Below are 22,449 nucleotides of genomic sequence, written 5' to 3'. Positions count from 1 at the left end.
GGGTCGGGATGTCGGGTTGGACCAGGTCCTGGATGGAAGCTGGAATGTTCTCCATGAGGAACGTTCTCCATGAGGAACGCTCTCCATGACAGGCATTCTCCATGAGGAACGTTCTCCATGAGGAACGCTCTCCATGACAGGCGTTCTCCATGAGGAACGTTCTCCATGAGGAACACTCTCCATGAGGAACGTTCTCCATGAGGAACGCTCTCCATGAGGAACGTTCTCCATGGCGTCTCGATGGACTGCAGCCTGGCCCCGGGTCACAGGCCCTCCAGCTGATGGCTGTGACCTCTGCACGGCTCTCAGAGCTCTTTCCTCCTGGAGTGGTCCTCACACGGAGAGCCTCTCTGCTGCAGCGCTGAGAGGAAGGAAGGAAACGTAATGAGATGTTCAAGAGAGCGGGTCATTGGCAGCCTTTATATTCTTCTGAAAGGTCTTCCTGCAGCACAGACGATGGGAGAGTTGCAGGATTAGTGAGAAGCTCCACAGGAACATCTCCACTTGATCACTATTGAGCACATGAAAGCTGGCTCTTCACACACATGGTGAAAAACCCATTAATCCATTTTTTGATGCTAAAATATAAACAAAACAAACTGTTTTTGTCGTCTATACTTAAATTATTGGAATACATTTTAAATAAGAAAACATTATGAAGTGAAATAGCTAAAGAATGTCTTCAGACTCAGTTCAGACTCCAAATAACATTAATCATCACGTCAGAGCACATTTATCCATCACGGTGACGGATCCATACAATAAACATCGTTATCTAATCACCTCCGGGCTCATATTAAATAAACTGATATTTCTGACATGTTTACGGATCAATCCGAGCATCACACCTGCTCCCGCTCACGTCGCCATGACAACGCATGTCAAAAACGTCTGTGGGACGGGCAGGTCCTTTCGTCTCTCTGGCCGGGGTCACTTGGAGTTGTCAAAATGTGACGATTCAGATGAATGAGAGGTTACACGTCTCCCAATGTCTGTCAGGTGGTCGGTGGGGCTCAGGTGAGCCTGGTGGAGACGAGAGCGTCCAAACACACTCCTGTTCTGCTTCATCCAGAGGAGCAGATGATGATCAACAACAGCCCATATGAGCTCACGTCCCAATCAAATTCTTTTTCAGTATCCTGGTAAAAAAGGTTACGTAATTCATCCATTCATCCATTCACACACTGACGGGAGGGGCCACACGGAGGCGTCACCAGGGAGAGCAAAACTCCAAACAACGGTGGGGGGAAGACGTCTTCATTGTTGCAGAAGGAAGTAGGGTGATGTTTGGACAACTGTCATGTATTTATGTCCAAACCCGTGGCGGCAGGTTGTTGGAGCTGGTGGAGCCTTCTGCTGAACACCATGAGACACACATCAGGGGATTCAAACTCATACACGGAGTATAATCAGTCTAATCTCGGACCACCTGGAGCTTTTGGTCCACATAACATTTTTATTTCGACCCGCTTCAAGTTGAAGACGTCTCTGGTGGTGAAACGACTGTCTGTCATCACCTCGCATTTCATGACGAAGACCGCAGAAGGTCCATTTGGGTCGAGCCTTCCATTTGGACCTGAACTCTGCTGCGAGGGCGTCTGTCCCCGTACGCCTCGTCCATCTGTCCCCGTACGCCTCGTCCATCTGTCCCCGTACGCCTCGTCCATCTGTCCCCGTACTCCTCGTCCCCCCCGTCGCTGTGATCCTCGGGGATGTTAAAGCAGTGGCGATGTCTATCTGGACCAGAGAGGAGATCATGTCCTCGTGTGCCTCTTGAACGTCTTTATTCTCGGTGTCAATCAGCACGCGGCCTTCCATCCCTGGACCTGGTCTGCAGAGGTCATCGGCGTAGTTTCTCTGCCCCCTTCTCCTTTGGCTCCCATCACTCTTTTGATTGGTGGTCCTATGATTGGTTGGTTATCAGCAGCTGAGGAGGCGCAGAGGCTTTTTCTGCTCTTTTATTCTCATGATTGCCTGTGTTATCTGTGATTGGTTGGTGTTTTTCTGTCAATTTGTCCCTTCTGTCTTCATTTTCTGTCCCGTCACAGCAATCACCCAGTCGTGAGTCACCCTTCATCAGGGTGTAAGACGGGAAGAAATGCTTCTCTTCATCTTTTTTCCTTCATCAGTTTGCATGGAGCACACGTCCAATGACGCTGTGAATCTCTGTTATACGAGTCGGGGGTCCCCAGCAGCAAAGGTCTCCAGGAGGACTGAATGGTCTGAGAAGGTGTTTCAGGCTGATGGAACCGATCTTTGGGTTTGGGTTGGTTGATGTTTGTCAGTCCGTAGTTTTGTCCACAGCTTGTGTACAAAGTGAACACATCCATCGTCGGTCTGTGGTCAGTGGAAGCGAGCGTATAAGGACTGAGGGGGACATAGACACGCCCTATACGTCTCTGGTAGAGACCTGTCAATCAGCGTGTAGTCCCGCCCTAAAGCATCTCCAGCTTTACTAAATGAACATCTTGTACAACAAAGTCCTCCTCAGGAGTCTCAAAGAGGTTTCGCAGGTCTTCTGCAGGTCTCTGTCCCCATAGCTGCCTCATGGTGGATGTGGACCAGAAGAGACTTTGAAATGACCAAATCGTTGGGTGCAAACATCAAGATGGACAAAAGTCACAATATATTCGTAGTTATTTCATGTTGTCACGTTTTTATTCATATATCTTAACGAGAAGAACGTTAATGCAAAAGAGCTTAATTCTCATTTTATTATTAACAAAAAAATGTATGTTAAAAGCTAGTTGTTAATTACAGCGATTTTGTTATTTAAATAACTGTTATATTATTAACTCTTGGTTTATTCCTCTTTCCATGTCTGTAATTAGATATTACAGCAAAAATATAGTTTGAAGGATTATCTCACATTTATCCTCGTGTGCAAGTTCTGTGAAAGCGCGTTTATTGTGCTTGCTGAGGGGGAGAGAGAGAGGGGAGGATGGGAGGGGGAGGGAGAGAGAGAGAGAGGGGGAGAGGGAGGGGGGGGGAGAGAGGGAGAGGGAGGGGGAGAGAGAGAGGGGGAGAGGGAGGGGGGGGGAGAGAGGGAGAGGGAGGGGGAGAGAGAGAGGGGAGGATGGGAGGGGGAGGGAGAGAGAGAGAGAGGGGGAGAGAGAGAGAGAGGGGGAGAGAGAGAGGGGAGGATGGGAGGGGGAGGGAGAGAGAGAGAGAGGGGGAGAGGGAGGGGGGGGGAGAGAGGGAGAGGGAGGGGGAGAGAGAGAGGGGGAGAGGGAGGGGGGGGGAGAGAGGGAGAGGGAGGGGGAGAGAGAGAGGGGAGGATGGGAGGGGGAGGGAGAGAGAGAGAGAGGGGGAGAGAGAGAGAGAGGGGGAGAGAGAGAGGGGGAGAGAGAGAGAGAGGGGAGAGAGGGAGGGGGGGGGGGGGAGAGAGAGAGAGGGGAGAGAGGGGGAGAGAGGGGGAGAGAGAGGGGGAGAGGGGGAAAGAGAGGGAGAGAGAGAGAGAGAGAGAGGGAGAGAGAGGGGGGAGAGAATCATACTAAACCTACAGAAAAGCTGAGGCAGCCGAGACTCACACACACACACACACACACACACACACACACACACACACACACACACACACACACACGCACAGGAAGGACCTGGAGGCGAGAGGAGAGCTGGCAAGAAAGTAACTGGTACTGGTGTTACATTAACCTGCAACGCCCTGTCAAAGCAGACCAGTCAACACACACACACACACACACACACACACACACACACACACACACAAACACACACACGCACACACACACACACAAACACACACACACAGCCACAGTGGCGTGTCAGTACGATTAAGACCCCTTGACTAATTAGTTTAATTAGGCAGCTGAAAAGGCTAGTGTGTGTGTGTGTGTGTGTGTGCGTGTGTGTGTGTGTGTGTGTGTGTGTGTGTGTTTTACACCTTAATCCACGCCTAACTGAATCTGAGTGATTATTTCCACTAATGATATGCTAATTTATTCATAACTGCCTCATCACAATTGGAGCCCTCTGATTGGAGAGTGTGTGTGTGTGTGTGAGTGTGTGTGTATGTGTGTGTGTGTGTGTGAGTGTGTGTGAGAGTGTGTGTCTTTAACATACAAAATAAAAGCAGCAGCTCTTTTCCCGCTGACGACTTTTTGAACCAACGTACGTCAGTGATGTCGTGTAAATAAGTGACAGGACGTGTTTGAGTTATAAATCATCAGCGATTAATCATCATTATGCAAATATCCAGCAAATATAAACAACAACATCATCAAGCACCGAGAAGTGAAGGACGTGACTGCGGACGCCTGCTGGCTGATTTGTGTCCTGTTTCACTAGTTAGTGACAGTGGAAGGTTTGGTGTCGGTTAAGACTTCTCAACTTGAGATGGTTCTTCTCAGCTTGAGATGGTTCTTCTCAACTTGAGATGGTTCTTCTCAACTTGAGATGGTTCTTCTCAACTTGAGATGGTTCTTCTCAACTTCTAACCCTCTTGTTCTGGGAAGAAGGTGAAAGACCTGCAGCTTGGTAAAGAAAGGTGTGACAACGTGTGGAAGTGACTCCAAGTGATCCTTTGAGCCGGAGATCTCCTGTTGAGGTCTGGAGGAGGACCAACATGGTTAAACACAGATCAGCCTCATTCATGTAAATTGATTTTGTACGTCGAACATGCGGCTGAATTAAAATCAGCACCGATCACTTTGCATCGATAGATGAAAACCAGATTGGTCGTATTTCCGCTTGCATCTGCAAAACTTCTCGTCCCTCCCTCACTGAGAGCAAAACACTCGACTAGGTCTCCACTCTTTGCTGTCCTGCTCCTAAATGGTGGAACGAGCTCTCTGAAGACATCAGGACCACAGAGAGCCTTCACATCTTCAGAGTAAAGACACACCTCTTCAGACTCTACCTCCACTAACACACTAACTAACTGTAGCACTTACATTGGACTTGTAACGTCACTCATCTATAGCAAATTGTAAATTGGCTTATTTGAGGAAATGGCACTTTCTTGTTTCTTGTTCTCCTGAGTTTGTACCCTATGGTTGAATGCACTTATTGTACGTCGCTTTGGATAAAAGCGTCAGCTAAAAGACATGTGATGTAATGTAATGCTTCGTATGTCTGGCCCTTTTTTCCATGAAGGTATCTTCACTTACGCCGTTGTCGGCCTCTGGCGTCCGTCCGTCACACCTGGAGTGAAGAGCCAACGACGCTCTCGTGGCGGCAGGACGCACCTGAGTGGAGACCAGATGCTCCCTTCTGTCTGCAATGTGATTCGTCTGCTTTTTAGCTGATTGTGTGGCGTTTAATGTCACCGAGTGGTAATGGCGACACACACAAAGGTGACTGATTCTCTGATTGGATCATGTGCATGGTCTGGGTAACTGGGCCCAGTGTTCCCAGTCACTATGTGAGCTGCCAGCTTAACGCTGAGCTTTGCTCGTCCTGGATTATTGACCCACTTTGGCTTTTGGGTTTCTCTCCTTTGGTTTCTCTTGGCCAGGGCCGTCTGGGCGAGTCACGACGTTGAGTAACGATTTGGACACTTTTACCCATAAAATGAAATTGGCACTGACTTCAACTTGGAGCTGCACCACAGCTTCTTCTTAATGCGTTCAGCCGGCTGAACGATCCGATACGACACAGACCACCTCGTGAGAATCCAATGGCTTCAGGTCACAACATTCAGGGTAAAGGAGGGCTGGTGAGAAGATATTTTGACTGTTTCCATTGCTTCTAACGTTCTATCTGCTTGATAAGTTACTTTCCACTTGTTTTCAAAGCAGGAACGTAACTTGGTCTTTGGAGAAGAGATAAATGACGGGTCTCGGGTCGGGTTTGGCTCTCAAACACTCATGTTGAGTCTGAAAGGTGCCCAGTAGATCCGGACTCACTACTTCATGCTGACGGGAATGAAAACATCACGTTATCTAGACTGCTGTTACCGTCCCTATCAAAGACGACACAGCTGCATCATGATGTTGTTACAGCTACGTGCTAAGCTATGCTGTGCTATGCTATGCTAAGTTGGTGGGCTTTGTTACCTTTCAACAGTCGTCTTTATGCTCAGCAAACCAAGTGCTGGCTGCCGCTCTATCTTCACCCCACAGGAAGGAGGTGGCAATGAAGAGAACCTCTCTCAGGTCAGTTGACTTGCTTCCAAAAAGCCGGCAGGTGCTTGTTGTTGACTTTGGCCCGTCTCCATTTTGACACAAATCCAAATCTCTCACAGGCTCAAACACTTAAACGTGATTTATCTGCATTCAATTAAACCATCTGGTCTTCAGAAGTGCTGATCACAAGAACTTTAATGTAAAGTAGCTTTATTGGTCCTCAATGATAAATACGACGCAGACCTTTTAAATATGCCGTATCGATCAGAAAAAGACCTCGAAGGCTATGAAACTGGAATCCATCAAAGAGTGTGTCACTCTCTACACAGCCGCTGCCGGTTCACACGCAGGCGATCAATAATGTTGATTAGTGCTGCGTTAAGATTCTTTGCCGTTATTGTCGGTTATTTATGACCCAGTTTCATGTGGTATGTTTAACTTAACGACACCTTTTCAAACCGCAATAATAATCAATAAGGGTCCTTTCTGTCTCCTTTCCTTGTTGCCTGGCAACGGCGTTTAGGTCACATGCCGGCTTATGGTTCAGCAACTCTGAAGACGTCAACCGATGGCACCGAGCAGGACGGCGAGTTCCACACGTTCTTCTTACGTTACAGCAGGTTGAATCGTATAAGAAACGGACGTCGGCGTGACTCGTTTAGTAACTAGCCAACCAGACGCAGGCGCCGCGTCCGTAAGCCAATCGAATGCTGTCAAACGTTAAAACTCCTCTCCTCTCTGTTGCCGCCAGTTGTCTTTTCAGAAAGCACCAGGAGAACCAGGAGAACCAGCAGGGCCTCCACCACCCTTCTCCACCGTCTCCAGTGTCTGGACTCCCAGGGGGGGGGTGCGCCTCATCTCGACATCCCGGCCCCGGTTTGTCCTTCGGCAGGATGGAGTCCAAGACTTAAATAAATCTTTGTTAAAGTTCAAGAGGTCTCTCCTGATTGATGATATTAAGTGTTTGTCCGTCTTCAGGCTGAGTGGAAAAGACGGGTCCATTCAATAAGTTATAATTCTGTTCATTTCAGTTATTGTGGATTCTTTACTGTTTTTTATCACTGCCTGCGTGCGACTGATCAGACGCTTCACAAAACCTTCACAAAGGCCTCCAAGATGATCCAAAGAAAACCAGTAGAATCTGTTTGTTTGTGGAGCACAGTGACAGGTCAGGGGACAGTTAGGACTCATCCGCTGGACACCAGGACTACGAGAGGTCCGGGGTTGGAGTTGCTGCGTGTATGAATGAAATGAAAGCTGAAGTGTGACCGCATGCAGGAATGAGGATCGAAGCAGTCGGAGGTCGGTTCTCTCCGTGGGTTCGATCGGAGGCGATTGGCTGCTCAGCCAGGACGCCGTTAAAGAGGAGAGGACTCAGCCAATCCCACGGCTGGCTGATCATATTGAATAGAGGTTATCGCCTGTCCCGTTTCATTGACATACGCTCAGTAGTCTGAGCGTCCAGTCGGTGCTCGGCCCAGAGAGGCCGACGTCAGCGTGTGACACACCACATCGTCTTATTGATTATCTGCTCATTTACACACATTTACAGATGGTCAATCTGAGCTTTACATGCAGGTTAAAAGTTCTTGTTGTTGCCACATCAGAGTCAAATGTTTTTACATTTATAGATTAATCTCTTTGTATCAATAAACAAATCAGAAAATACAGCCAACGTTTTCATGAATAAATGCAGCGATGCGGCGTGAACCAACCTCCGACCGACATGATGAAGAGTGTCAAAGGATGAAACGTCACCACTTCATCACTACATTCAGAGGAGCATTTATTGAATAAAATGTTGTGTTGAATTATGCAAATGAGTGAGTGAGGATAAGTGAGTCCATCTCGCTTCCTCTTCTATTCAACCTGCCAAAGCTGAACACACGCAGATGTCTACTGTGGACATAATGGTGACCTCCAACCGGAGCACGGGGACACTTTGACACCCACTTACACACCTGATTGGCCAATTAAAGAGCCTGGACGGACAACCAGGAGTTAGACTGCCCCGAAGCGTGTCCTGCCTTTTTGCTGAAGACAAACAGCCCTTGTCGTCATTGAGCTTTGGGGGGAGGATGCAGTGTTTGCTCGCATTGCTCTTCCTGCTGTTTATGGGATCTGAGCAGACTTTTCTAACACAGATTTGTGACACAAGCTGACACTGAAGAACACATCAAACCCAATGAAAGAAGAGGAAAACAACATCAACATGTAATCAAAGGGCCGTCTCTTCGTTTCAGCAGTGAAGCAGCGAGATCTCCATAGACAGCGGGGGGGGTCAGATCATGGTGAGAGGTCCGATGATCCCAACACAGGAAACCACGAGTTAATTCCATTAAACCCTCAGGCCGTCCTCAAAACCAAGTGGACGTCAAAATACTGATGAAAAGTCACTTTCTGGATCTGCAATCAGTCCCAAATCATCAATCATTGGCCAAGAGACCCTGACCGTCTCCATGACGACCACATCAACAAAGAGACATCTGTCAACAGCAACGAAACACATCTCATCTCCATCTTCCATTTAAGACTCCACTGCTTGTCTGGTTTCACCCACATGATGTAAAGCCTCTTTGAGGACAAAGGAGAGCATTTTATAAGTGTGATGGATTATTGTTGATTTTATTTTGTTGGAAGCAAGCGTGGGCAGCAGGAATACATCTTATAATGAGGGTGAACCCAAGAAAGATGATTTATGGGACATCTTCTATGATCCAATGTCTCCAACATTCAGCTTGTTACAAAGTCATTTGGCACAAACTACAGTGAAGACAAGAAAAGTACAAACTTCCATTCATGCACAGATGTAAATATGTCTCCTATCTAACTGTAAAATACAACTGATGTGGAGAATTAAGTTGATTCATAATCAAACAAATGGCTTTTCTGTTTTAAATAGAGAAGGAAAATGCTGCTCCCCCGACATTAGTACCAAATTACAGCCCCCCCCCTCTTCTTTTGGCTGAGTGAAATCAATGTAGATTCACACTCAGCTGCATTCCATTCCGCTGAGTGTCTGCAAAGAGCACAGATACATCCTGAGGTCCCATACATGACTTCCTGCTGAGAACATGGAGTCACCAACCAAACCCCAACCAAACACCAGCCAAACACCAGCCAAACACCAACCAAACACCAGCCAAACACCAGCCAAACACCAACCAAACACCAGCCAAACTCCAGCCAAACACCAACCAAACACCAGCCAAACACCAACCAAACACCAACCAAACACCAGCCAAACACCAGCCAACCACCAACCAAACACCAACCAAACACCAGCCAAACACCAGCCAAACACCAGCCAACCACCAACCAAACCCCAACCAAACACCAACCAAACACCAGCCAACCACCAACCAAACACCAGCCAAACACCAGCCAAACACCAGCCAAACACCAACCAAACACCAGCCAAACACCAACCCAACACCAACCAAACACCAGCCAACCACCAACCAAACACCAACCAAACACCAGCCAAACACCAGCCAACCACCAACCAAACCCCAACCAAACACCAGCCAAACACCAGCCAAACACCAGCCAAACACCAGCCAACCACCAACCAAACCTCAACCAAACACCAGCCAAACACCAACCAAACACCAGCCAAACACCAACCAAACACCAGCCAAACACCAACCAAACACCAACCAAACACCAGCCAAACACCAGCCAAACACCAGCCAAACATCAACCAAACACCAACCAAACACCAACCAAACACCAGCCAAACATGTTGAAGAGGCCTCTGCTACAACTTTATCTAACAGAAGTAGCAGGCAGGGGTCCAGAGTCAAAGGTCCCCCACCGGTCCCCAGATGAGAGGTGGACGCTGCTCTGGTCTCTACGTCTGACCCTCCGTACCCGTTAACATCTCTGTGGATCTCCACAGTGGAGCTGTGGGCACCACCCTGTGGACAGGACCGTCTGTCCTCTCTTGCTTTGGTTGCAGAGTTATGTTGAATATGAAGAAGAAGAAGGTGTGAAAGGAGCGACTGGGGCAATGAAAAAGCCTCAGAGAGCCACTTCCCGTCTGCCCGTGCTGTCATTGGCCGGCGGAGCGCCGATGGCGGCGGTGGGCGTGGTCTTCTTGATGGAAGTGAGGCGGATGTGGGAGGTGCTGTGCATGTAGCTGGCGTGGCGCTCGGGGCCGGAGCCTTGAACACATCGCAGCTGACTGAAGAGGAAGCAGAAGAAGAAGGAAGAGTTAACCGAGGGAACCTTAAGGAGGTTGATCATCCTGCAGGATCCTCAAATAAAAATGGACCCCATAACTAATGTACTTCTTTAGTTTAACTGAATGACGATGCAGTATGTGAAGAACTGCTGCACGGGCAAATACGTGGTGCAAAAAATAACAATAAAGCAAAGGGAGGAAAAGAACATTCTCTGCTTCACTCCATGTTTCCATTATTATATTTTATTACTGTTTTCCACTGTGGTGAACATTTGAGACACGGGGTCCTTGTGTTCTGCAAAGGGTTATTAAAGGTTAATAACCCTAATCGGGCCTTCAGAACGGCCCCCAGTGGAGGCTGAAACAGACCTGCGAGGAGGTAAACAGTGAATGAATGCAAAGTGAATATGGGAAAGAGAGAGAGAATACACTAAATATCTTATGAGTAAAGAGCACGAGACAAAGAACCGACTGATTACAAGCTACGTTCATAACGTTTGACCATCAAATTATGATTATTAATAACTTGACTTTCCGCAATAAAGTCAAAATGTGTTGAGAAATTATGTCATTCTTTGTTATGTTGGACTCATGTTTGTGTGCATGTAGCATGTTAACTTGTCCTGTGAGTTCCCCCCTGAATTACATTTATTTAACCTCAAAGACAAACTCTGCCGATATCTTTGTGTGCTGACATCCTGAAGCTTCATTAAAAAGATCATTGAAGCTTCACATGAACATCAGCTGAAACAAAGCGGATTAATGAGGAACATCATTTGCAGATCATTAAATTAATGAAACTAATGGTTGAGGCAGCCAGAAGGATGTTGCAGCTCCACCGTGTCTCCGGTCTGAGCCTTCCCCAAAGTCCCAGAGACACGAGGACATGGACACGGTTAACTAGTTGCCCAGCTGCCGGACGGACGGCTCAACATTTAACGTCTTTATGGAAATCTTCCCACTTGGACCAAGTTCCTATGCATGTGGCTCCAGTTAAGTCTGCTTTACTTTTCACCTCCCAAAAGGTTTTTGATTGGATTTGGGATTATTATCTGCCTCAATGGTGACAATGAACCGGAGCTTTGGATCCAACGTATCTTCTTCAAATGGTGTAAATAAGTAATGATGAAGGAACTATATGTATTTTCATTTAATTCAGAAATCAGATGTATTGTCTGGTTCATCAGCTGTTTATATACCAGCTGACCAGAGATCAGATCCATAGCTGCTGCAGCACGTTCTCATAGATCTTTCAGAGTTAGTTCAAATAAAGCTGAAGCAGGTAAACGTAAATCAATCCGCAGCGGAAAATAGTCCCAAACAAATGTATCATTTACTCCTGTTTCAGTGACGTTTGTTTACTTAGCTAGTTAGCTAGCTAGCCAAAGTAACGGCCATGTTGGTCACATTTAGCGAGAGGAGAGACAGAATAACAAAGAATAATATCCGCCTAGTTGTATAATATATGTTTGCATGTTTACATGTGCAAACGTGCCACCTAGGCATGAATTGTCCCTCTTTACTATTGGACGTGGTGAAGGTTAAAGGTTAAAGCGCGATCCGGAGACCCTGCTAGAGACGAGGTCCAACCTGTTGAAGTGCCTGCGGAAGCTCTCGCTCAGCAGGTAGAGGGCGAAAGGGTTGACGCAGGACGAGGAGAAGCTGAGGACCCGGGACACCAGGGTGATGACCAGGTGAGCCAGAGACAGGTCCATCTGCTGGTAGTGGAAGGAGCGGTACATGTAGAGCACGTGGTTGGGGAACCAGCAGAGGGCGAAGAGGCCTACGAAGACCAGCACGATCTTAGCCAGACGCTTCCTCGTCTCCATCTGCAGGACCGAGACAAAGAGACACGACAACGGAAGATCAGGGGGGACGGGGGACGGGGGATGCATCATTTTCATTATATACATACTATATATATGCCTTTATGACTTCATATGGTCTCCCTCCGGTTCCCACAGGGTTTGTTTCCAAGGATCCAAACACAACTTGTCGGATGCTGAACCTACAGAACCACTTAGGAGGTTGTCGGCGTGGACAGATGGCTCATCAGATAAATGCTAAAAACCTGTTTCTCTGCGGCTTTAACATCCATCATGCACGCTGCAGGAATCGCTCAAAGCTCCAATGTCTTCACACCGACACTCACTTATTTTAGTGGGGAAATGTGATCACGCTTGAGAGGAGCGAAGGTTTGAGTCCCGCCGGGACTTTGACGTCCGGAGCTTCCTGGTCGTGTCTCATGACGAAATGGAAGGAAACGCGGAGGCGGGGTGTCTGGAACCATGTTGAAATATCCAAGCATCTCCTACAAGCAGTTCGGCCTCGTCAGGCGGAAGCTCAGAGATTCCCAGAGACATACGGAAAAGGTCAATTATGTCCCCGGTGCACACTCCCCTCAGGTCAGCCATCTCCTGACGTCAGGACTCAAACACACGGACAAATGTCAGCGCGGTTCCTCAAAGTGCTTCTGTGAGTCCTCGTCGGACCTCCTGACCTCCGCGTTAGACCTGGACCAGAGACCAGTACCGTCCTCCAGAGACCAGTACCGTCGTCTCTGCTCTCTTCTGCATCTATTCATGGTTTCTTTATGAGTGAGACCCAGAGGACGTGCCGAGGACATACTGAAGATGCATGTATTGACACCACATGGAGCACCTGGTGGAGGATGTTGAACCCTTCAGCTGTTTCTGTATACATACATATATATTAGGGTTATTATATATGCATTAAATAAATATGTATTGGACACGTACATGCATCATTGATCACGTCCACCATATCCAACCCCCCCAGCCTCCTTTCCCCTGACCCCTCAAGTAGCTCCAGCTGGCGTAAAGTGATCACTGAACTACGCCTCCCTGGTGGCTGACGTAGTCACTGTTGTCTCTGAAGGTGCAAAAAGCTTTGGAGTCGATTCCCCGTTAGACTGTTTATCTTTTGCAAGCGCGAGAAATCTCACACTGGTTGTTTCCCTTTTATCTATTGTCAGTTTTCAACCAGAAAACCCTAAAAAGAAACAAATCCTCAGTTTAACTTCACAAGAGAGACTTCCAGGGTCTCATGCAAGAGGTCAGAGGTCATCTCATACGGAGACCCAGAGGAACTCATTCAATTAATTATTAATATTTATTAAAAATAATTGTATTTCTCAAAGAAATAGAAAAATGTCACTGATGTAAAGAACGTGTTGTGTTTAAATCATCCACGTATCCGTGCATCCATTCATCAATGCGTCTGTTCATCCTCCGCTCACCTGTCTCTTGGTGTGTTCGCTGACCTCCCCCGGCATGTCGTGGGCGCTCTGGATGAGCGTGCGTGCGATGTGGTAATAAAACACCGAGATGATGGTCAGAGGAACCAGGAAGTAAACCAGGAAGATCATCACCGAGTGAATCTTAGGGTGCATCTGGTTGGACAGCGGGTAAGGAACGCAGTTCACGAAGGTGACGTTAGAGAAGTCTCTTTGACCCTGAGGGGGGGTCGGGGGGAGGAGGGGGAGAAAGAAAGGGAGAATAAGGAAGAGGAGGATGGAGGACAGAGGGAGAAACAAGGAAGGATAAAAGAAGTGAGGAGGGAAGGAAGGAGCAAAAAGATGAGGAAGCAAGGAAGAGGGTGGGAGGAAAGGAGACGTAGGAATGAGAAGAGGAGTCAACAGAAGAAGAAGAAACAAGGAGGAAGGAAAGAGGAACGATGAGAAATAAAAGGAGAGAAATAAAAGGAAGGAGGAGAATTAGAGTCAAAATGTCAAACTTCCTGCTGTGATTTTAAAAGGAAAAAAGTAAAGAACTTCACAGGAATTGTTCTTCTCTCTCTCTCTCATATATATATATATATATATATATATATATATATATATATATATATATACATACATATATGTATATATATGCTTCTCTGGCTGCTCTACTTCAGGCAGTAGTTGTACCACAGAAGTACTACAGGAGTACCTCAGGGGTACGTAGTGTACCTGCATGGAGACAACCTGGGAGAAGACGGCCTCGGGGACAGCCAGAAGGACAGACAGCAGCCAGATGGACACGGCCTTCAGACAGGTCCAGAAGACGGCGCTGGACGTCTGGATGTCCATCGGGTTAACGATGGCCTTGTACCTGACGGAGAGACCTCCATCAGACAGATACTTGATGCGAACTCTACGCCCTAATATTCCTCTTTCAGTCACAACGTGACAACAGACGACAAACCGTCGTTCTCTTCTAACCGACACAGAGCTTCTTCTCTGTTTACAGTCAGACCGGGTGTTTGTTCACTGAGCGGCCCAGTGGAGACTACTGGGGAGGTGGAGGAGAGATGTAGAGGGAGGAGAGGTGGAGATGATAGATGGTGGAGTGGTGGAGGAGAGGTAGAGTAGAGATGATGGATGGAGGAGAGATGATAGATGGAGGAGGGATGGAGAAGAGATGATAGATGGTGGAGTGGTGGAGGAGAGGTAGAGGAGAGATGATGGATGGAGGAGAGATGATAGATGGAGGAGGGATGGAGAAGAGATGATAGATGGTGGAGTGGTGGAGGAGAGGTAGAGGAGAAATGATGGATGGAGGAGAGATGATAGATGGAGGAGAGATGGAGAAGAGATGATAGATGGTGGAGTGGTGGAGGAGAGGTAGAGGAGAGATGATGGATGGAGGAGAGATGGAGAAGAGATGATAGATGGAGTGCGCAGTGAAAGTCTTCTGCCTGAAGGCTGCAGCCCGTGTAGTATATCGTATTACATCTTATTAATTATATAAGATCATTTAGACACTTTTAATAAATGTCAAGAACGTTATGAAATGACTCCTACGCATCATCTCAGACAAACCACACGTAGCTCACGTCATAACTCCATCCTGTCCTCTGACGGCGCTGCAGGTTCTCTGTTAGTCAACCAGCTGCTCGCCAGAGGACAAAGGCGGGAAACAGCAAGAATTGAAACATTCCTGCTGTTTCCCGTCTTTGTCCTCGTGAAAGGAATTACTGGTAATATGCAAACACAGAGCTGCTTTTGAACTTCCTCATTGGTGGAATCAGCAGTAACGATCTAGAGGCAGTATCAGAAAGGAGATGTCCAGATGTGCACGACTTCTCAGCAGTCTGTCACACGTTCTCCTTCATGAGTGGAACTCTGCAGCGGAGTCGTTTCAATGGAAAGGATTTTCAGTTCAGATCTGATTCTCATTCCTAGAAATGATTCATGACCCTCAGCCCGTGAAGAAGTGACGACAATCCTCCAGGTCTCCTCCTCTCATCAGGTGTCCGTGTGCAGAATCAGATGAACGGGGGGGACACATTACTGCAGCGTCACGTTCTCTTCCATTCAAATCAAGAAGTTCCCAACATAGGTTTACTTCAGGTTTACTCTACTTTAAGGCGAAGAGACTTCTGACTAAAGGAAGTACGGAAGTCGAAGCCGACATGGACAGCGGTGTTGGTTGGTCCTGAAGCTCACGTTGAAACCGTCTGATCCAGCGTTCAGCCTTCAGACACCAGCATCCACGTGAAGCTGTAACCATAGCAACGGGTGGCCCGGTGACGGCGACGTGCATCTTATTCACTGACTCGCACTGACGGAACAAAAACACGTGCACGTTTCCTGGAGGTACCCGACAAAAAGTGAATGAATGAGCTCCGTCAGCTCGTCATTGGCAGAACTGTGACACTCCTCCAGTATCACTACGCGCGGCGCACTTTAGCCGTAAGCCTAATGCGCCTATTATAGTATAGTAATTATGTCGCAGGAGGACTGTACTTTGCTCCGTAATTTACCCAGCATGCCGTTCAGTAACACAGGTCCTCACACTACGCTGTCTGTAAATACAGCAATAATAATGAATACGTCCCGTAGATTTTAGCAGCTCAAATTCAACACCCTCCCTTCAGTGAGGAGGACGGATGGACGAGAAGAAAACATCTCGGAAACATCAGAGTGAAACGCTTTTATTAATCACACCTGCTGGACTCAAGCCTCCTCAAGCTGCTATTTATTCAAGGGAAGCCGACACCGACTGCTTCACGCACACGCACACATGCACACACGCACACGCACGCACGCACACGCACGCACACGCACGCACACACAGCGTTACAGTTTCAGCTTTTATCCTCCGCACCCACCCGGAGCAGGAAGCAGCCGGTGCAACACGACACGTGAAGCTGTTCACTGAGGACAGCAGTGAAATGAAATGAAGTCCAAATGGACTCAAATCTGAGGCCGGGAACCAAAATGTAACTTTGAGGTTTGATGTTTTGGGTTTAAACAGTCTTCATAAGATAAATACTGTAAATATTTAGCAGGCAAATCGAATAGTTCTTTATAATCTACTACTTAGCTTGTTCAAAGGGAGTCACTCTTGTGGTTTCTCATTTTGTTTGTGCGTCCACTGGTTGTTGGTCCTCTTTGGAGCAGAAGTGTGTTCTGTGAGTGGGTGGATTCACTGAGGCTCCAGACGGGTAGTGAAGACTAGTCGCTGCCGCCTGACATGTCGGTAAATACGATGTTCTCTAGTGGTCACATAGTTCAGACACCTCGTTTAAATCTCCTCTGCTGAGGAAATGATGCAGGTGGTCTGTGAGGGATCTACTGGAAACCAGCTGGAGCAAAAGAGGGAGACAATCACAGGACTAAAGGAACACGATCCCATTCTACAATGAGCAAAGTGGTTCTCCCACATCTTCATTCCTCCAAGGCCTTTCCCATCTCCAGGTACCAGTTCAAAGCTCATCTAGACAAAGGCAGGAGTCCTGATAAGTGTCATTTCCTTTCCTCCTGCTTTCCATTGATTGCTTTTTAGCTCCTGTCCGATCCCTTTCCTCCCACTCATTCCACTTCTTGATTTTTGTTGTGTGACCTTTGATCTCTCCTCACTCAACCCTTTACCTCCCACAATAAACCAGCTCGCATATCACGGTCACTCGGAGAGCAGAGCAGCAGAGTTTCTTCTCCTGCTGTCAACACGGACACAGCTGAAGGAAAAATCAGATTTCAAAACGGGAAAATGGATTTGCTGGAGAAACCCGACACAAAGAGTGAGGATAAATTCTGTTATTTCTCTGTAGTGACCAGCAGGGGGCGACTCCTCTGCTCCCATAGACGTCTATGAGGAAATGACTCTACTTCTCTGTAGTGACCAGCAGGGGGCGACTCCTCTGCTCCCATAGACGTCTATGAGGAAATGACTCTACTTCTCTGTAGTGACCAGCAGGGGGCGACTCCTCTGCTCCCATAGACGTCTATGAGGAAATGACTCTACTTCTCTGTAGTGACCAGCAGGGGGCGACTCCTCTGCTCCCATAGACGTCTATGAGGAAATGACTCTACTTCTCTGTAGTGACCAGCAGGGGACGCTTTAGGGCGGGGCTACACACTGATTGACAGGTTTCTACTTGAGACATATACGCCCCCTCTATGTCCTCCTCAGTCCATATGAGGTCACTTCCGGTTCACACACGGTCTGTCCACAAACCAATGGGTGACGTCTTCATGACGTGATGATGATCAGCTGGACAGGAAGTGATTTGGGATCCAGCAACCACTCGGATAATTACGCTCATTAGCCATTAGCCTCGTGGAGCTCGTTGGAGGACCTTCGGGCAGCTCGTTAGGGGCTCATTAGAGGCCATCAGGCTGAGACACGCGGCTCTGGATCGCTGACCCGGTTCCCTGCGATGAGCAAACGAGCTTCCCGTTAACGGGCTGATCAAACAGCGTTTTAGGTGGACGGACTGAAGCGGGAACAGGAAACCTCTGCAGCTTCCACTAAGCGCTCATTCACTTCCTGCTGCCTCCCGGGGGCCCCCACGGTGTCCGGTAACAGCAGGAGGTGGAGGGGCATCGGGACACAGCGCGTTGCCACGGTCCACTCCCTGCTGAAGACGTTGAGTCACATCAGAAAGCACTTGCCGTGTTTCTAACATCCGGACGTCCCTCAGGTGGACGTAGAGCATTGGAGCTCAGAGACGTGGTGCTGAAGTGAGACACTCGTGAAGGTCGGGCATCACCTGTGTGAAGGTTTGAGCTGCTCAGAAGACGGAGAATGTGCTGACCTTTAACCTCCACTGCAGGAGACCCACGTGCAGCCTTCAGCACTCGGGTCCAAGACCAGAGTCCAGACCTGAATGCATCAACACTCTGCTGCTCCCAGCATGCAAACAATAACAACAATAATTAAAAATGAAACTGCCCCAAAGCAGAATGATCCAGCATATCATTCTTCTCTCTGAACGAGACATTTCAGCCGCATAATATTTTCGGTGGTGTCTCTGTGAGGACTCTTTCTACCCCCCCACCATGAATCAGATATATCTACACACTGCATGGGCGGCCTCTTCCTCCCTAAGGTTGCATCTCTGAGGGTCTAGAGGTCACGTCTCCACCTCATGTGGGGGGTGCAGGGCGCCTCACATGGACACGGAGGCAGGGCTTTGTGGGATGGTGACCAGACTCCAGCATACAGAAACAAGTCATAAGCATGAAGTCCATTAACACCTGGCCGGTGTGGAGCCCCCTGATTGGTCAACAGCGGCGAGGTCTGCCAGACGGAGGAGGAGCCTCTCCTGGGGGCGGGTCTTTTTTGGATTTCTTAGCTTTTGGAAGCTTCGCCATCGCTGCTGTCTTCATTCATATATTCACACGGCGATGCATAAACATCCATGTGACCTTCACTGAAAGCTGAGCCCCCCCCCCCCCCCCCCCCCCCCACCTGCTTTGTGGAACCTGCTGCTCCTTCTCGTCTTCGTCCTCTTTCCAACTCTCTGCTTCTCCCTTCCGATTAGATTCAATTTGAATCTTCATTGTTCTGTCTTCATGTAGTTCATCACAATCATTTAATCTCTCATCCAGTCTGTCTCTAGTGGACACACACACACACACACACACACACACACACACAAACACAGACACACACACACACTCACACACACACACACACACAAACACACACACACACACTCACACACACACACACACACAAACACACACACACACACACACTCACATGCACACACCCACACACACACTCACACACACACACTCAGGACTGAGAGGTAAACCCTGATTGACTGACAGACGGACGGACGGACGGACGGAGGTCTTTAAACATGGCAGCTATTATAAATGATTCATGCTCGGGGACATAAGTGAGCTGCATTTCTATTCACGTGAGGATCCTGAAGCAATATCTAGTTTATTATAACTCTATAAACCACACACACACATTAAGCCTTTAGAAATGTCCATGTGAAGAAGGGAGGACAATACTGCTGTCTAAATAAATGTCCTCTTTCCATCATTTCAAAAAGGTCCCCACTGTCCTCATATTCTGAGGAGATCCTCACCTTTGTCTTTTTCAAATGTCCTCACTTTCTAAAAAATGTCCCCTTTTATCTGAAAAATATGCCAGTAAATATTTTTACTGGACAGAAATGTCCACGCTGTCCCCACGTCCCGAAGACACCCTCATATTTCATGGCTAACTTTCTGACTTTGACCAAACTTCTGAAAACAAATCCTCACTTTTGAAAATGGTTCCTTTGTCTTCACCTTCAAAACTTCTTTAAGATGTTCTGACCTAAAAACAAGTATCTCTTCAACGTCCCAAGGAGACGTCACTCAAGAGAAATGTCCTCTTTACTAACAGTCCACGTGCGTTCATCTTCAATGATGATGAAGGGCAGATGTAAAGACCAGAGTGGAGGGAGGACAATATGAAATCATCAACGTTCTGTCAACCTTCTCTTCATCAATCCAAAGGCCTTTCTGTCTCCTGCGCTCCAGCAGCGATAACCAGACTCTACATCTGTGAACGAATCCTGGAAGCCCACCTCTCACAGTGAGAACATCAGGTGTTCCTCACTGTGAGAAGATCAGGTGTTCTTCACTGTGAGAACATCAGGTGTTCCTCACTGTGAGAACATCAGGTGTTCCTCAATGTGAGAGCAGCAGGTGTTCCTCACTGTGAGAGCAGCAGGTGTTCCTCACTGTGAGAACATCAGGTGTTCCTCACTGTGAGAACATCAGGTGTTCTTCAATGTGAGAGCAGCAGGTGTTCCTCACTGTGAGAGCAGCAGGTGTTTCTCACTGTGAGAACATCAGGTGTTCCTCAGCTGCACATCAATTCCCCAAAAGGGGCCCATAGGAGCAGAGCATCGATGCCAGCAGGAGGCAGCTGATGTTAGCAGAAGAAGACAGAGCTGTGCTCAGTGAGCAGAGAGCCTCTCTAAAGGCAACAACATGAAATAATCTCAAGAAGAGCTTTAAACATCTCAATGATCAGAGAACCGTCATTATCAACAAACACGAGAACTTATTATCTGTTAAAACAACGCATCTTGAGATGTTAGAGACGTGGAAGCAGCATGTCTTAATATGAGATTAATATGTGGTTTCTATGGTAACCTGATAAAGTGGCATCCAAGCGAATGCCTTAACATCGACTTAATACCTGTAATGTTGCAGCCCACAGAGAACTGAACTCACTTTCATAACTCATATTTCATAAAACTACTGTGGTATATTTACAATACCTGCTTCTATTGAGATATTTGCGATCTCCATGATTCATGTGGGATAGAAACGCGTGGACCAGGTCGCTCTCTGAGTACTTTGGATCATTTTAGGAGAAGACGCAGACCCGCGGATCCATGACTGCTCTCTGCTCACATTAAGAACAACCGTGCGAGTGATGACGTCACGATGGACCGCGAGCGAGCCTCGTCCTACCTGTCCGCGCTGAGCGCCGTGAGCGTGAACACGGACACGCCGACCGAGGTGAGCTGGATGACGGGGATGAGCTTGCACGCCGCCTCGCCGAACACCCACTCCTCGGAGAAGTAGCGGAACGCGTCCACCGGCACGCAGGTGAGCAGCAGCAGCAGGTCTCCCGCCGCCAGGCTGGAGATGAAGATGTTGGGCACGCTGCGCATGGCGCTGTTGGTGACGAAGATCTTCAGCAGGGTGATGTTGCCCAGCAGGCCCACGGTGATGATGAGGGTGTAGACCGAGGTCATGACGCAGCGCACGACGAAGTGGACCGTCTCCCCGCTGTCCGAGGACTCCCACCCGCCGGGCTCCTCGGTGGAGTTGGGGCTCAGAGCCTCGGGCAGGGACGGGGGAAGGTTGGAGAGGAAGTCGTCGTCCATCACCGGGGGGGATCAGCTGAGGGAGCGGGGCACTGCGGGGCGCGCAGCGGGGGGCTCCGCGCGTAAAAGACCCAACGGAGGCGGGTTTTCTTCTTCTTTTTTACTCCGACAAAACCAGAGAGGAGAGAGAAACTTTGACTAAGATGAGTTCATGTGAGATGTTCTCCTCTCACTGACTGAGGGGGTGACGCTCATAAAGAGAAGGAGGTTCCTTTGACACTGGTAAAATAATGACCCCCCTCCCTTCCTCCCCCTCCCTTCCTCCCTCTCCCTCTCTCTCTCGAATGTGTGTGTGTGTGTGTGTGTGTTTGTTTGAGAGATCTGAAACACATATGGCAATAAAAGAGAGAGGAAGAAGAGTGATGGAGAGAATAAAAAGAACAACGGTGAAGAAAATGAAGCAGAGATAACAGAAATGGCTAAATGTTTGAAGAAGGAAAATATAGTGGATGAGAGGGAGGGAGCGGGGGGGGGGGGGGGGGGGGGTCATTATTTTACCAGTGTCAAAGGAACCTCCTTCTCTTTATGAGCGTCACCCCCTCAGTCAGTGAGAGGAGAACATCTCACATGAACTCATCTTAGTCAAAGTTTCTCTCTCCTCTCGGGTTTTGTCGGAGTAAAAAAGAAGAAAACCCGCCTCCGTTGGGTCTTTTACGCGCGGAGCCCCCCCGCTGCTAAACCTGAACCAGTTCAAACTATAAACCTGAACCAGCCCTAACTATAAACCTGAACCAGCCCTAACTGAACCCGAACCAGTCCCAACTATACACCTGAACCAGCCCTAACTATAAACCTGAACCAGCCCTAACTATAAACCTCAACCAGCCCTAACTATAAACCTGAACCAGCCCTAACTACAAACCTGAACCAGCCCTAACTATAAACCTGAACCAGTCCCAACTATAAACCTGAACCAGCCCTAACTATAAACCTGAACCAGTCCTATCTGTAACATATGCGTCGACGTGGTGCAGGGGTAGACAGGGTGCGCCGGGAACCTCAAATTTCGAGCCCCAGCTGCTCCATGTCGAACTGTCC

The 22,449-nt window shown here is 48.2% G+C and overlaps 1 protein-coding gene across 1 annotated transcript; it reads right to left on the bottom strand.

Annotated features, from left to right (window-relative positions):
• Positions 1–7,855: 7,855 nt before the first annotated feature.
• Positions 7,856–21,616, bottom strand: nmbr (neuromedin B receptor). The gene is made up of 5 exons (XM_040160079.2): positions 20,993–21,616; positions 14,246–14,387; positions 13,532–13,747; positions 11,863–12,101; positions 7,856–10,272 (listed from the first exon to the last, which is right to left on the bottom strand). The coding sequence occupies exons 1-5, from the start codon at positions 21,409–21,411 to the stop codon at positions 10,110–10,112; spliced, it is 1,179 nt and encodes a 392-aa protein (XP_040016013.1). The 5' UTR covers positions 21,412–21,616; the 3' UTR covers positions 7,856–10,109.
• Positions 21,617–22,449: the final 833 nt, after the last annotated feature.

The sequence above is a fragment of the Gasterosteus aculeatus genome, chromosome 18 (assembly GCF_964276395.1).
Source record: "Gasterosteus aculeatus chromosome 18, fGasAcu3.hap1.1, whole genome shotgun sequence".
NCBI classification, from domain to species: domain Eukaryota; kingdom Metazoa; phylum Chordata; class Actinopteri; order Perciformes; family Gasterosteidae; genus Gasterosteus; species Gasterosteus aculeatus.
The sequence above is the reverse complement of the archived record's forward strand: the minus strand, read 5'-3'. Positions and strand labels throughout refer to the sequence as shown.

Bases quoted from the DNA above. Each gene is read 5' to 3' on its own strand.
- nmbr (XM_040160079.2), bottom strand. From the start codon at position 21,411: ATGGACGACGACTTCCTCTCCAACCTTCCCCCGTCCCTGCCCGAGGCT. The intron at 14,388-20,992 runs GTAGGACGAGGC...TCTCTCCGTCAG, and splicing joins ACGGCGCTCAGCGCGGACAG to GTACAAGGCCATCGTTAACC. The intron at 13,748-14,245 runs GTACACTACGTA...ACCCCCCCTCAG, and splicing joins CCCAGGTTGTCTCCATGCAG to GGTCAAAGAGACTTCTCTAA.